Source organism: Mesocricetus auratus, unplaced genomic scaffold (assembly GCF_017639785.1).
Source record: "Mesocricetus auratus isolate SY011 unplaced genomic scaffold, BCM_Maur_2.0 Super-Scaffold_6730, whole genome shotgun sequence".
In the NCBI taxonomy this organism is placed as follows: Eukaryota; Metazoa; Chordata; class Mammalia; order Rodentia; family Cricetidae; genus Mesocricetus; species Mesocricetus auratus.
The window spans coordinates 115,402,443-115,419,405 of record NW_024429184.1 but is presented as its reverse complement, the minus strand read 5'-3'; the positions used below and the strand labels follow the sequence as shown (position 1 = coordinate 115,419,405).

Sequence of the window (16,963 nt, the reverse complement as noted above, 5' to 3'; positions counted from 1 at the left end):
CGGAGGTGCTGAGGGGCGTGAGCCCGCCGGATTTATAGGTGGTGGCCTCACATTCATTTTTGTTTTCAGTGGCCGGTGTCTATCAGGGTGATATCTTTCTTCCTCATACCGTGCCACCTCCTCCTCTAGACCACCTTCTTCGCTAGAATACAGAGTGTCAGAATCAGAATTATCTAGCTCCAAGGCTTCTAGCTCTACTGTAGGGTATAGACTAGATTCTGGCTTTTTCTTTTTCTTAGATTTGTTAGGGGGTGAATGATCACTCCCTTCTTTCTCTCCCCTTTCTTAACTTCTTGGGGAGGGCCTTTTTTCTTAGACATGTCTTTCCTTTTGCGAGCTCCCATTCTCTCACTCCGTTCAGTTTCTGACATGCTATCCTGAACTTCCTCTAAGGTTCCCTGACTTTCTATTATAGCAGGGTGACAGGCCTCATCCTCCAAGCAGTTTTTAACTAGCTTCCAAATGGCTTTGGTACCTAAGTGGAGATCTCCTTCTGCATGCTTCCTGTCTAGTTCTTTACCTAGCTTGTTCCATGAGGCCACAGTGAGGGACCCGGAACAAGCATACCATGGTGCCACTCTATCTACCTCCTTCACAAAATTTTGAAGTGTTCGTGGTGCAATTTTAAGATCTCTTTGTTTTAGCACAGTCTGTAGGGCAGTAACCACTGACTGTGACAACCCCATCGCGCTAGCGGCTTATCTAAAAACGGCGCTCAACTCCGTTACCAGACTGACAGCACCAGACTGACAGCACCAGACTGACAGCACCAGACTGACAGCACCGTTCTGTCAGCACCAGCCACGATGAAGGAGAAGGACAAACAGGACTAGCACCAAAGCCTCCACTGACCTGTCCCACGGTGATGACAAACTAAGGCCAAAGTCGAGAAAGGGGGTGTTCAGGATAAAGCATACCTCTCTGAACTTACGTCCCTGCAGTTCTGAATCCGCCCCGTCTTCCGATGGGTCTCCCGCGGCGCCGGCGATGTTGAAGAGTTCCCGGGTTTCGGCACCAGATGTCCCGCGCTACCGTCTCGCCAGCAAGAACGACGCAGAACACTCGGATCCTTCTGCAGTAAAGCTTTAATGCATCTTGAGAGATAGATGATCAGCTTCTTAGAGGGAGACCCCAAGCTAAGAAACCCAGCCCCTTATATAAGCCTAGGAGCTCCGAGTGAGACGTGTAGAGCCGGGATTGGTGGTTTGCACATCACCCCAGATGACGCCACGGGAGAGGCACAGCTTAAACGGTTAACTCCAACTGACAGCAGATGTCAGCGCCATCTTCTAACGGCAATAGCGATAGCGAGGGCGGCTCCTCACACCTTTCTATTTCAAACTCTCTCTCTGTCTCTTCCTCCCTCCCTCTCTCCTTCCCCCCTCCTCTCTCCCTCTCCCTCTCCCTCTCCCTCTCCCCCTCCCTCCCTCCCTCCCTCCCTCCTTCCCTCCTCCCCCCCCTCTCTCTCTCTCTCAATGCCCTATACCTCAACTTGCAAGAAAGCTGTTTTCAAATGTGGTTTCTTGACCCTAGACCTCCAGAACTATGAACCAGATGAATTTTCTTTTCTTCAAAAGTTACCCTACCCATCACTCTAGTAATATAAAATGAGCTAATACGGTCTATACACATTCCAGATATGTTTAATAAACAGAGCCCAGAAATATAATTTTGATTAAAAATAACTTATTTTACTTATTATTTATTCACAAGATATTGCACTAAACAGCTTTATAGCTTCCTTCTCACTTAAATTTTCCTACAAACCTATGTGGTCAATAAATATTCAAAAGAAGATTCAACATCCTTATCCATCAGGAGAATGCAAATTAAGACTGGTTTGAGAGTGTATGTCACCAAGCCAGAATGGCTGTTACCAAGAAAACAAGCAACAAGAAATGCTGGCAAGGATGTGGAGGAAAACACAGTCCTCTACACTGCTGATAGACAGGCTCACTGGCAGCCAGTATGGAGATCAGTAGGTGTTCCTCAAATGCCTACAAATGCTGTCTTCCTACCAGGGACTCTACACCTGGGACTCCGCCTATGCTGTGTGGCCACCAGGGAAGAGCAGAATTGAAAGGGTTTGAGTGGAAAGCTAAGAGAGTAAAGAGTCTGGCTCTCCACCATGCTCACATAAAGTAATGGCTATTTCTTTAAAATTTCCAATTTTGTATGAGTAGAATCCCACCCCGCCCCCAACTCACAGTTTAGTCGCATTAAGGTTTAAACTATCAAGTAGACAAATACTCAGGGTTATAGTGGAAATAATTCTCACGTGTCTATTTAGAAATAAAAATACAAAATATTATTGCTGTCATCTAAAATACCCAAGAGGTCCCAAACTTTTACAGTTTCTTCTAAAGTTTTTCTCCTCATTACTCTGTACAGTTTAACCTGCCAGTTGTAAATGGCAGGGATGAACAACCTTGTCAAGAAAGCTCACTGCCTTCTTGTGCCTTTGGTTAAGCATGAAGCTTCAGGCCAGTTGTGTTTGTTACACTGTACCATTAAGTTCCAACACATACTAGTAGTATTGGTGCCTTGGGTTCTGTGATGGTTCGTGACATTTCTTTTGGCTGTGACTCTGGAGAAAGTTTCTGGAGAAAAAGCAGGATTCTGTGTCCTCATGCCTGTGAGTGGTGTGCTCTGTCATCTTCACCCTCAAGACCTAGCATATCTGTAAATTGTGAGAGTTACCTTGCAGTCTATCAATGGGCTTTAGGAGAGATAAAGAGAGTAGATCTTTAAACCGTTAACTGTCAAAATGTGTCCTTTTTAATGTATGTTAACTATTAATCTCATGTGCCAAAGAGATAAGGTAGCAACCATAGGTGACCTTACTGAATCCCTAAGGTAAGTACCCTAGCTTTGTGCAACCACGTATCCCCAAAGAAATGCATCATCCTCCATGGAGTCAGTGTGACTTGAGTCAATTTGAGTCAATTGCTTTCATTTGCCCTGCAAAAAATGTTGATGGCACCGAATTTATTGCACTACTGTTTGACTTCACACACAAAACTTGTATTAGTTAATCTGAAGTTGGTTAATCTGCCACCGACAGGTGTTCAGCATTTACTTTTCATTTTCTTAGTATTTCACATTTGTTGATATGCAAAATTGACACTCCTAATGCTAACGTGTGCCTGGATTCCCTGAAACTCCTGTCTTTGTGACCTGAGGAAGCAAGGCAGATGGACTTGTACATGGGAATGCAGTGCCTCTGTCCCTCTTAGAACATGTTCCTTCTTATCCCAAGTGTAGGACACTCTTTATTCATGTAATAAGTCTGTCAGTCTGAGTACACAATTATCCTGTTTAACTCCAGGTACACTAGTAATCATTTGTATTGGGAAGCTCCTTTAATACCCCTCAAGTGGGACTATAGTTTGCTGTTACTTTTTAAATAATTCTATCAGCAGACGCAGCAGGAAGTAGGCTGTTGCTGGAGATATGGAAAGTTACAGCACCACCACCCCCATATCCCCTATGTGTGTGTCCTTAGTTACTAAAGATAATTGGTTCCTTTTGAGAGATTTTAAATAAAATCCCCCAAACTACTTTCCAAATTGTTTATCTCTGCCAAAACTCAGATAGCAACAGGATTTGGGATTTCCACGTGTCCTTAAAAAAAATCTCTCTGTAGCTATGGCCTCTGGATTTGGCTTCTTCACAGTTAATGATAAATAATCCCTGCTGTGGCTTCCCTGACTCACAGATCTGAAGTCTCTGGGATTCAGGCTCCACTTGCCCTGTGCAGGGTTCCTCAGCAGATCCAGTGAGCAGAGTAGCTGGGCTTCCCTTCCTCAGGCATGTATTCCTCAGCTAGACTCATGTGACCTAAAACCCTGATGGATTTGTGTCTCAAGAGCAATTCTCAGCCTCAGTTGTCAACTAAGCTGCGGTTCTACCTTGGGTGTGAGTTCTTGTACTCCTGGCCACATTGTAGCTATAGACTCAGAATTTCTTTATCATGACCTCCTTTTCCTCCTAGGAACGTCACGGCACATAATAAAGTACAGGACACACTTTGTAGAGAGACGCTTAATCCTTCTAAATTGCTGGCACATGTGACAGCTGGGATTTTAAAAGGTGTAAAAATGTATGCACAACACAGTTAAGAACAAATTCCGCAACAAGTGTCAGGGATCCACAACATCAAGATGGTCAGAAAGCAGCTGAAAGCCCCTAAGCTCTGTAGGTAGCTCACGGGAAAAAGGAACATCAGATACTAACATTGCTGTTGGTAGCTAAGGCTGATGATATTTTGCAAAGAATGTAATTAAATTTGTGCTTACAGATTGAATTCTTGTGTCTTGACTGCAAATATTTCCTTTTCAATATCCACTTATTTCCTTCTTACACTCTGTGTCTGTCTCCCTTTTCTACTAAATACAGCAATGCCTTTTGCACAGCAAAGGCCAAACCACTAGGTTCTTAGCCCTCAGCATGGTCCTGTGCCTTCTTATGAATGGGATGTTTGGAAGCTGGAAGCTTACATAATTTGCTCAAGGTCGCAGACCTAACAAAAGCCTGAAATCTGATCTGTCAGTCCACAAAAGTTATCATATTTATGTTTTGACATTTGTTTTTCAATAGCACACAAGACACAGTATCTAGTCAGCCAGGCTATCTAGGTCTAGCTAGCTGTGAGACTTTGCGCAAATCAGTTAATTTTAGTGATTCTCAATTTCCTCATCTACAAGATGGCAATAACTGCATTTCCCTCATTAGAGTTATTTTGATGGAAATAATCCATGTCTTTAATTCATATAACTATACAGCGTGATAAACTAAAATGAATTCATTTTCTTGTCATTTATGCTACCACATTTCCTTGCCTGTGCTTTACCAGTGCAGTGATACACATTTTATGTCCTTTATCTTAGGTGTAATGTGATCATCTTTCTCAGGGAAACAGGCTCAGAGGGGTTAAAGCCCTTGCTGGAGATAATACAGCTAGTTGGTGGCTAAGCCAGGATTTGACCTCAGATCTGTCTGGCTTCAGAGCTTGTTTGCTTTTTACCCATCTCAGGACGTTAAATTACCTTTTTATATTTGATGTGGCGATATTGCAGTAAGGTAGCTACAATGGATGGTAAAATCTGGTGGTGGTGGACGTCAAGACCCAGTGCTTACCCGCACTGAGTTCAGAGGCCAACAGTGACACTTCCCTGCCTGGCCTGAGGAGAAAATGTAGCCTGGTGTTTATGGTGTGTTAATTCCACTCACAGGACACTTGAAATTGGGAATACTTGGAAAGGTTCCTTGCAGTTATATTTTTATTTTATAACTTTATTCTCCAGTGACTCCCAGCAGGGTCACAGTCTTCTTAGCTTTTATGTGTAAGGCGTTCCTGATTAAGTTGGAATTAGTTTCTAAGTCAGACAGTCTGAACAGGACACTTGGGCACAGAATAAAGCTTCCCTCTTTGTGTTAATTTGGAAAGTCACTGTGAAATGAATACATCGTTCCCACCACATAATAGAGCTTGTAGATCATATGAGTTAATACTTGTAGATTACAGAGTCCTTTGTGTGGCAATCTTCCTGACAGCCCAAAGAAAACTTCATTTGTTCAATAGAACTGGAGTAACTAAGAGCTGTGTAACTCAGGCACATCAGAATTACAACTTAAACTTTTTTTTTAATTTAAATTTTTACATATGTTACTCTCAGTTCCCTCTCCCTCCCCTCCTCCCCCGGCCCCCATTTCTCCCAAATCTCCACCCCACTCCATCCCCACCTCCATTCCCCAGGGAGGGTAAGGGTTTCCATGAGGGATTTTCAGAGTCTGTCATATCATCCTAGGCAGAGCCTAGGTCCTCCCCCATGTATCCAGGCTGAGAGAGCATCCCTCCATGTGGAATAGGCTCCCAACTTGAACTTTTAGCACAGAGAAAGCTTGGCATGGTCAGAAGGTAGCTGGGAAATCAGCCTGCATGTGTGGAAATTTCCAAGTTAAATGAGCAACAGCCATGGGGATAATACTTCCCAAATTCTTGTTATTTGTCCTAGGCCTTGAACTCACTATGTAGCCCAGTGTTGATTTGGACTTAGAATAATCCTCCTGCCCTAACCTCCTGAGTGTGCAGATTAGTCCTCTACCACCTTACCAACCCCACTTCTTATTGAATGTTTGCGTCAAGGTGGATTCGCTAGGAAGAAAGACAATACCTGGAGGCCAGAGGTCACCAGGACCTGGCCTGTTCTTAGCTCTGGATTCCTTTCTGGCTGCTCTCATCAATGAATTTCTGAAGGTGCTGCATTCTGGGCCACAGGCAGAAGGGTGCTGCTGAGAGGCATAATACTTGTTAGAATCCATTCTCAGGAGCCCAAGATGGTGGTTTCTATGTGAAGTTTGATGGAGAGGGTGAACTGACCAAATGGATGCTGTAACCAAAGGCTTCACTTCTGATCCCTGTGGCCTCATGGGGGTGGGGACGGTGGGAGGTGCTCTTGTAAAATGGTCATGCCATGCCTTGTGCTGAGTTAGCCTGCAGCTTGGGGAGGAGTCAGGTGAGATGCCCAGCTCCGTGCTCAGCAGACATAAGCACACATCTAGGAGCCATTTAAGCTGTAAGTGACAGAGCTCATTGACATGTCACCTCAGGGTGGCCAAGCTCGCCATGGTTGGGGTGACAAAGTCAAGGGGAAGAAAGAAGGCCTTGTGCTAACAATAAGCACAGTCTTTCCCGTTTCTTACACTCCAAAGGCTCCAAGTGCTCGCAGAAATGAATAGCGTCCGTCGACCTATTATTAGGGCTCCTGGCTGCTCTGGAGGTGATGTTGTCTCCTTTTGCTCTACGTCTCAATTTCCCACCTCTCACTGCAGTTGATCTCAGCTCTACACAGCCACTCAGTTTATCTCGCTTCAAGTTTGAGTCTACCAGGGAAAATAGAATAATGCTACCTACCTTCCGACAGCTGAGTTTGGAAGTGAGACTGATTCAACCGCCTGGCTGGCATCAGGGCCAGGGACCTGCCAACCCGGGAAGAGCAGCTGTTTCAGCTGGAACCCTCATAATTCTTGTGACTTAGCTATTGGGTCTCATTTTAAAATACACAGACAAAGAAGAGGTCCATAAGAAAAACAATTGTGGCATAGCCTGAGCCCTAAGTAGAGGGGTGCAAGTGGCTAGTGCTGTCCTCCCGTGACTCGTGACTCTTGGAAAGAGGATACCCAGGAGGCTAATGTCACAGTGTAAGGGCGTGTAACAAAAGAGTCAGTTAACTTTCGTCTCTCAGTAAAGTGGAGGAGGTTATGAAATCATTATGAATCATCTTTGAAGATTCTTTTTATTGAAGGGAGAATGTAGGATGTAAAACTATGTGAAGAATATACTCTCAGCTGTGGAAAAGTGTGTTTAGCCTTAAATGAGACTGATACAAAGCACTCAGCTCCATGCTTGGTGTGGCAAATACTTAGTAAGTCACAGCTACTGGAAATGTAAATCCTCTACCCACAGGGAACACGTTTGCTGCATTCACTGGGTGCCTCTGTAAAGTGGATGTTCAAAAGAATGGGTTGATTGAATGGGTGTTACTATCACATGCATTTACAAAGGAATCTACAAAAAGGCCCCTGTGTTGTCTTTAGCTCCTTATGGGATGCTGGGACACGGGCAGTTGTGGAGACTTGCTGAGCACTGAGTCAGCTTGTAAAGCACAGGGTGCTGCGACCCCTACCCCAGGAGCTACAGTGAGTGACAGCTGCTTACATGGTCTGCACCACCTAAGTGCTGGCTACAGTAATAAGCACATTCCACAGAAAGACAAGCAAGAGTTGGGAAGATTTTTGTCTCACTTTTTTACCTTGTTGTGATTTGAGTGTGCAGTGTTCCCCAGGGTTTGCATTTGATACTCTTGTTTGAGGAGTCCGTGGAACTTTTGGGAGGTGGGGCATATCTGGGAGAAGTCATCACTGGGGGCTAACTTTGGGATTAATAGCCAAGCCCATTTCCTCTAGTCGATATCTTGGATTTCTGACCTATTGAGATGTTAGCAAGCAGCCTCACGTTCCTGCTGCCACAGCTGTGAGGCACTCTCACCAACATGACTTCCAAACTATAATAGACTGCTCTAGGCATCTGGTCTGTGGACCTGAAACGGCAACCACAACTCTTTGGGTGTGGCTTCAGGAAGACAGAAGCAGAAAGAGAGGAGCTTGAGGCATGGCTTTCCTTTGGATGCTCTTTCTGTTGGGTCAGTGGATTCAGTAGGAAGAGCAGGGAAACGTTCCAGTGGTTCTTTGTATTTTTCTGTGTAATCGTTCCCCAATAAACACCCATTTATCATTTATCTTGGATATAGTGATATAATTACATTGTCGCCTTCAGACTGTATCCATAGTACAATAGACCCTTACCTCACATCCACACGACAGCAGACTCTCAAGTCACATCCACAGGGTGTGTGTGTGTGTGTGTGTGTGTGTGTATGTGTATGTGTGTGAGATGCATCCACAGTACAATAGACCCTTACCTCACATCCACACGACAGCAGACTCTTAAGTCACATCCACAGGGTGTGTGTGTGTGTGTGTGTGTGTGTGTGTGTGTGTGTGTATGTATGTGTGTATGTGTGAGATGCATCCACAGTACAATAGACCCTTACCTCACATCCACACGACAGCAGACTCTCAAGTCACATCCACAGTGTGTATGTGTGTGTGTGTATTTGTGTGTGTGTGTGTGTGTGTGTGTGTGTGTGTGTGTGTGTGATCAGGGATACCTACCTCCATCCTTTGAAATAAGGTATTGCTAAACTTTGCAGATAACAGAGCTGCTGAAAGAAAAAGGCTGTTCCCACCGAGGGTGGTTGGTGAGGAGGGAGAATGTCCCCTGCTCCGTGTCAGTTTGGGAACATTATATAAGTATGTTTTATAATCTGAGATAAAGCTGTGAAGCAGTTGTAAATAACTAGGGAAGAGACCAAATGAAGAAGGACATTTGGATTAATTGGTTCTGGACAAAGGGACAAAGGCAGTAAAGACCTTTCACTGTTAGTGGACAGTGGTTTAAATTGTCTCTGTTGTTTTCTGTTCCCCTTGCATAGATCAGAGGAGATCCATAAAAACTGTAGTAGAAGGGATTAAAAAAGGAAAGTGAACTCTAATCAATTCCTGGAGAAAGTACTCAATACCAGTTCCTGGAAGTGTCTCATTGGAGGCCTACAAACGCTAGAGCCTTTCTCGTCTTTGCTTGCTTATTGGAACTCACCACCAAGCTCCTGGTCCTAATGATTCAGACCTGTACTTTCTTCCTAATTCACAGAAATGTGTAACCTTTCTGTTACCCTAATGTGCAGATATTCAACACCGTGCCTGACGTGCCCCTCACCAATGCCCAACTACACCTGTCCCGGAAGAAAAGCAGTGACTCCAAGCCCCCATCGTGCAGCGAGAGGCCCCTGACGCTCTTCCATGCTATGCCGTCCACAGAAAAACGTGAGTGTCTGCTGTCTGGGGCCAGGGTGATATGTGGAGACATCCCTGCTGCCTCTATGGCCCACTGTGTTGTGTGCTCTGTCTGTGTTCCACTGAGAAAGAAAGGCACAGGTCTCTGGGCAAGAAGCTGAGCTTCCACTCTTGCTGCACAGAAGGAATTGGGCTCTGGCCTCGCCAGAGGTCCCTCCTTTGTTGGCAGGTCTCATAGAAACAGCTCCCTTTCCCTGACTTGGTTTGGAATTAGTATTGGAGGGAGTTACGTGTCCTAGGCTGTGCCCGTGGGAAGCAGAGCCCTATGCTTACTCTTAGACTCTTCTCTGTGTTGACACTTTGAAATATTTGGAATTAGTTACTGAATTGGAAGATGATTCCTCTCTGTTCCAAGTAGAAGAGAAATAGCACCACAAATGTTCTGAACTTTTTCATCTCAGGACTTCTGAATACTTTGCAAAGATCAAGTGCAAGGCCCTAAAATATACAGTCTTATTTCAACTTTTGTGTCCCTGAAGTTGGGAGGCAACGAGCAGAGGCAAGAGAGGAGGAGTCCTGCAAGTCTGAGGCTAGCCTGGTCTACATAGCAAGTTTCTGGCCACCCAAAGCTACATAGCACAAAACTGCCTCAAAGCGAAAACAACAAATAAGAAAAAAAAAGTTAATCAGCCAATCTGCTTATGTGGTATAGGAGTGAAGCCAGTGTTGGTTCTTATATCAGCTTTGCCATAGGGGCAAACTTTTACCTCTTTCACCCCCAGCCTGCGTACCTGTAAAGTAGTCCCAGCAATAGTGCTCACCCCAAAGGACAGACCTGAGGATTAAAGAAATGATGTGTTGTATCATCTGGCATAAGGCTGTTACACACAAACACACAGACTAGTTCTAACATGCAGTGGACATTTACATGGTGCCTTCATGGTCTGGGGCTATATAAAGGGGACCTTGTCTATAAGGAACTCAGACTTGAGTGAGAAAATTAGTCCAGTGTTTACAACAGCTAGTTTCACAGAGAAATGTGCATTAAGGAAGGCCATACAATGTCCTGGCAAAAAACTCCGGGTTGTCTCAGTGGGAATTCTGGCTCCATGGATGACTATGGATGACTTTTGGTATCTGACATTTCAGGACCTCTGTCTCCTATCCTTGACATTAGGCACAGTGGTTTCCTGGAATCTTTGCAGAGATCAGGGGCTGGCCCTAAAATATAGAGCCACACTTGACTTTCTCTAATAAGAGACTTGTTGCAATGTAGGAATCGAGGCTTCAAACTCTTTTGATGGCATAGGACTATTGTGAAAATTAAAGCATGTTGAACATTTAGCACATCCTCAGTAGATACTGAAGATAATGATGATGATGACTATGAGTATGAAGACAGGTCTGTATGAATGCCAGCAAAGGCACAGAGAGGAGAGTGACCTACTTACCTCAGGGAGGAAAGGACTCATATCTGCATTGTATTGTTTTGTTTTTCTTCTCAAGGTTTGATACCCTTTTGCATTGACAAGTAGAGGCCTTTTTTACCATAGCTCATAAAATGAAACCTTTTCTGCCCTCCAAACCTTGCTTCGTTGAAAGATGCTTTTAATTCTCACAGTAAGGCTATGCCTTGGGAGTTAGCACCGTTTGGATTGCAGCCCATGCTTTGCTTTCATAAGTAAAGCTACTGTTACCATTTTTAGATTTAAATCTGTCCCTCTCTGCTCAGATCATTTCCTTTATATCAGTTCCTAGAAGAGTTCCCAGGACACAGACTTGATGGACTCTGCCCTGGCTTCCCTTCTAACAGAAGCCGTGTTCTTAAACATCTGGTAGGGGTCATTCTCCCCATAGTCTGCTCAGAACTTGGGCTCCTCTGTGTGTACCAGGGAACACTTGGAACAGGGCTGACCTCATCCCCATCTGCTGAGGGAATGAGGCACCAGGCTACAGGGTAACGTGCTTCTCAGGTTTCCAGGAGCGCGTGGTCGGTCACCTAAGGTTTCCTGCTAAGCAGTGTGCAGTGCAGACAGGGACAGGGCAGGCTGTCTCAGTCATCCCCCCAGGCTTCAGGTAGTGCTTGGATCTAAGCTTTACAGCATTGAGAGGAGAAGAGGGAGATGAGGAGAAAATCACTTAGATCTTGACCTGAGATTAGCGCTTGTCACAGGAGGCAAAGGCCCAGAGTTAAGGACCTGTGAAAGCAGACCTGTCTAAGCAGCAGAACAGGCTGGGTGCGGGTGACGAAGCAATACAGCTTCCTCCCAGTGACAGGAGACAGGACTGCAGTCTCTACATGCTTGGATTTTGGCAGAGTGTCTAGCTTCTGTAAGACACATTTCAATAGAAAAATCTGCGTGTGTGTGTGTGTGTGTGTGTGTGTGTGTGTGTGTGTGTGTATGTGTACCTATGTCTATGTGTGCATTTGGTTTGGACAGTGTATATGAATATAAAAGTATGTGTATTTTATAATCAAGATAAGTGCATTTTGAGCACTTATTTTCTTCTGTGGAATAGGAATGGTGTCCATGGTGGTGGGGCTATGGGGGTAGATGGTGCAAGGAGAACGAGGCCAAGAAATGGGAAGTTCTAGCTTAATCATACCCAGTCAGTGCCATCACCAGTAGGTGACCATGCACTGTAATGTTTCCATATACTTTATCCTTCCTTCGTTCAATTTATGGACAAATGCAGAGATCTTTCTCAAAGCACCCTTTGGAGTGAAAGAAAGGGTATGGAGTGTATAAGTTTTTCATGGAAGCAAATTGTGTATTTCCACAGAATTGCATCCTTCAAATGAAACCTCTTCTAGTTCAGGGCCTCCCAAATTGTAATCCTTTATACAGCCTCCTTTTACTGTTTGCGCCACAGCTACATTATTTGAGTGTGCTGCATGTTTACCACATTTTAAATTGATCTTAAAACAACCGACTTCTTTGCATAGCCTCAATTCTGGTATGTCAAATGTCTAAAAATGAATTTGATGTGATCATCACATAAAAGTAAATTCCTAGCTACTAAGTTAAAGACATTCCTCCACATTCAATCCCAGAATTACTTGCCGGACACGTGTGAAATGTCTGTGGACATGGTCCTCTATATGACCAACTCCGATCTTTCTTAATGTATTCACTTGGCTAGAATGGAGCTGAGCTATTGACAGTGAACACCTGTCAAGGTTTGATTGAACTTTATCTTTCCCATCTCCCGGGAGCCTATGCAGTATTTGCATCTGCATGCACACCTCTCCTGTCTTCACACTGGCCAAATCCTACTTTTTGGAAAGTCATGTCCTCTTCTGTCTGTCTGTCTTTCTGATCTACGCTGAGCCTTGTTTTGCTCCTGTCTCTTCTCTGCAATACCTGCAGTGTGATAACAATGCATTTGGCAGTCCCTATGCTGTCTGCCCTGAGATACTTAGCAGGAAGGCTCAGAAAAGTCCCTCTGGGATTCCAGTTGTTATTTTCAATAGACTGCCACTCCTCTTCAAGGATCCTGCTCCATAGACCCATTCCTTTCTCTCGGGGTGGGGTGTGTGTGGTAAATCTGTGCCAGTGCTTGTGGCCCTGCGTTGTCATTGGCTTCCTCTTGAGAGGACAGTCCTGAAGGTCAGATTGAGAGTTCATAATTCTTAGCACCTTCACTTGTGACTCAGAAGTGTCTGGTGCAAATGTCCTGTGTGCCAGCTGGAGCTCATAGATGTGTGTGTCTCATTTTTTAGGAGGGGTTTTTCTTTCTGCGTGGGTAGACCAGTTGCACACCCAGGCACCTGCACGTGACTTTGGGCTTCCATCTTTTGGAGTGAGTGAAGTCCTCTCCAACTTGCTTTTGTCATGAACAGAAGGCTGCATTTATGAGGACAGTGGACTCTATGTGCTGATGTTGGTGAAGAATTCGGTCAGTCTGAAAGCTCAGACGGGCTGGTAGAAGTAGCCTCCGAGGTGAGAACTCTAGAAAAGAGCAAAGGGAATGATGAGATTTAAAAGCCACTGTAGCAACACGTGCAAGTCTTGAGAAACCCACTGGATGCTATAGGGAGGAGAGAGACTAGCAGGCAGAGTCGTCTGCAGCTGGTCAAGGAGTGTGAAAGGGGGAGTTTTGAGAAAGATACTGAAGGAAATGAAGGTTCCAATCTGGAGAAAAGCTACAGAGAGGTCTGTGGTGTAGAACTGCCTGAGCACAGCCGTTAGTCCTCGTAGAGCTGTGGGAAGATAGCTTCCCCATGTGGAACTTAGAAGACATTCCCCATAAAATTCCATCCTCTCTTTATCTATGTTTACTGTGAAGGAATACTTATTAAAGTTGTTTATTTTTCCATGATGGCCCCTGTGTATAATGCCATAATTTTAACCTTAAAGTTATATGACGGGTAGTATCTCTTTTTTCCAGCTCAGGAGAAATAAAATTTAGAATCAGTGATGTACTCAGGGTCACCTAGCAACAAAGTAGGAAATCTGTACCCACTCTCTGTGCTATACCGTTAACCACTCATGACCCAGACTTCCAGTTTCAGCCTGTGGGATAGATCCTGGGAGACATGATTTGGTTAGGGAGGACTGTTGTGGCATAATCTGGGAGACCAAGTATTTGTTGTTTTCATGAATCTGAAAATTAAATTTCATTAGGCTGGGGAACTAGTATGGAGGAATGGGTGGATATATTTAATAAAGAACCCTTGAGACCAAACTCTATTTGAACCTCATTCAGTCACCGTGATAGCTTAAGTAATGTGCCAGCCATCATGCTAAGTCCATCATTATTTCTTCTCCTACCCCCAATTGATAATCCTATGAGATAAACCGAAAGAGACTTTAAGCAGATAGCAAGAGTGTGTCACCCAGATGCCCTCCCTCCCCTATGCCTTTTTATCTTTACAAAGGGACCTTCATCAGTTTTTGAGCCATAGAAGTGAAAACCTTGCTAAGCTAAGACACAGAAGCAGTAAAAGCCATCTACCTCAGCTTCCAGGGATACTTGGGGGCAGTTAAGCCATATTGAATGAGTTCTTTAATATGCAAACTGACAATCTATAGCCAGGTGGCAGCCTCTCCTCCAGACCCAGCAACAGTGCTGCTAAAAGCAATATGCAGTCAGGGATGGTTTTAGCTTACTGGGCCAAGGCACTCTCATTTGTGATCACCTCTGAACAGATGGAAGGAAGTTTGTCAGCTGAGCCACCAGACGGATGGTAGCAAGGGAGATTGCTGTTTACCCCCGGGTTTCTACATAGATCACCTCCCCGCAGAAGTGGGACTGGTGTACCTGAGTTAAGGGTACACACCCCAGGATGCACTTTTGCAGGACAGCTATGGGAGTAGAGCCAGAAGGACTGAAGAGAGCCTGCAGCAAGGTCTCACACCTTTGTGATTTCTTCAAGAGGCTACAGATTGACAACAGAGAGTGATCTTGTCCCCAGCCTTTAGTATTTACACAAAGATGTTGAAATGAGCTTCTTAGAATAATAGTTCCTAGACGTTGACATGCATTAAATTGTAGGGAGCTTAATAATAATGGATGCTCCATTTCTGCAGGGCTGTCAGAGGCGGGAGACCCAGATTCTGGTCACTACACTAACTTAAGTTAGACCAACTGTGGCTAAGTGGGGGGGACCTTGACAATTGCTGGCATTTTGTTGTCACTATGTCACCTCCAGGGCTCTCTGTCAAGGGGTAGAATGGGCGGTGCCTGTGAAGAGAAGCCCTGTAGTCAGACTGAGTAATTCTGACATCTGGAAGGTATCACTCTGCCTTTCTATACTTTCATTTTCTCATCTGTAAAACTGATCACTAATAATAGCTGTCCTGGAGGATAATTACCATAATTAAATGAGCCAGTGCATGTAAAGTTCTTGACATGAGGCCTAGAACACAGTAAGCACCTAATAACTGTTGTCTGTGATTATGATAATTATCACCAGGCTATAGTGTTGTCTTACCATTGAATAGGAATGTAGTTCCCCTCTGGTCCAACAGATTCCGAAAGGAGAGGCCTCTAACAGCTTCCAGAAACAGCTCCCTTAATACTCAAGTACAAACACATCAGAAACCTTGGCATATATTGTTCAGGGTTGGTAGCGGTGGATCAGGGACAGGAATGGATTCTTGGGCATTGTTTCATATGGATCATGTTAACTAGCTGCTGGGATTATATCTCTGATTAATTCTTTTAGTTCCCTTAATGCATCCTGGATCTTCTCCCAGACAGGCTCAGTGAGAGTCTAAAACTTTAGCTTATATGCTTCTCATATGTGTCTTCCTTGTTGAAAAATGACTAGGAATTTACACAGTTGAGAGGCTTATGTAATGTCTTTCTCTGAGCAGTCAAAGCAGCAGCATGTGCCGTTTCTCAGGTTGCCTTTGGAGATCCTGAGTGCTCTGAACACACATGTTTGCTTTGGCAGATGACGTGTTTGTCCACACGGATTCTTGTCACAAAAGCTCCAGAAGGTGTAATGTGGCTCTTTGTTTAATTATGTGTGGTTACTGTGTGTGACTGAAAACCAAATAGTTGATGTTGCCATTAAAACTGATGTGTAGAAGACAAATGACAATAAGGAAAGTTTAAGATAGGTCATTAAATGGATGGAGCAAAGGATATCATAGGCTTACATCTGTGTGTTATTAAAGTAGATAATATAGCATTAGGTGTAGTGTGATCTTTCTGTTAAAACACCCCTAATCTCTCTTTCTTTTTCTGTGTGTGTGTGTGTGTGTGTGTCTGTCTCTGTCCACATATAACACAATAACTGAATATTTACATGCCAAGATGAATATAGCTAGAATGAATATTTACATGCCAAGATGAATATCGCCAGAATGTAGCACATATTGGATCTCTGTCTCTGTCTCTGTCTCTCTCTCTCTCTCTCTTCCTGTGTGTGTGTGTGTGTGTGTGTGTGTGTGTGTGTGTGCGCACGCTCCTGCTTTTCTATACTTTCTAAATTGGAGAGGAATGCTTATTTACTACATGTTGAATTTTTCTTATTACAAACAGAGTTCTCTAATTGCATCATCTATTTACTATGCCAAGCCAATTTATAATGATTCACGGTATAAAAATAAATTATACATAGATTTTTGCTAGCAGTGCACAGCAGTGTAGGCAGCAAAGTTTGCTTACTTCTAATCATTCAGTTCCCAGCACAGCCATTGAGAGGAAGGTCTGCAGCCCTCCGTATAGGGGTAGTCTCAGGACCAGGCTTCTCTGTTGTGCCTCTATGCCTCGTTCCTGTGAGTCAGTTCACTTGCGGCCCACTCTTTCTTAAAATGTGCTTTTGCTTACATTTTCTTCCATTGAAAGGAAAATGTTATTATGAGCACTACAGAAAGAGAGTGCATAAGTCAGCCAGTCCATGGTGGGCCGAGCTGTTCACTGAAGCAACCTGGGCTTTAAAGTCACAGTATCAGGTGCTGCAGAGATGATTGAGCTATACACTGGCCATGCTTCTTTCTCCCTCATCAAACCCTTGTTTAAGCTATCACTCCTTGCCCAAGCTGCTGTTTTTATATGCCTAAACATATTATACAAACTATTCATATGATTA

General features: G+C 44.2%; 1 protein-coding gene across 1 annotated transcript in view; it reads left to right on the top strand.

Annotated features, from left to right (window-relative positions):
* The window catches only part of Arhgap26 (Rho GTPase activating protein 26), a 381,582-nt gene that overhangs the window by 281,600 nt on the left and 83,019 nt on the right, over positions 1-16,963 (top strand). The window contains 1 exon segment of the mRNA XM_021226648.2: positions 9,309-9,447. Coding sequence (XP_021082307.1) covers positions 9,309-9,447 — 139 coding nt within the window.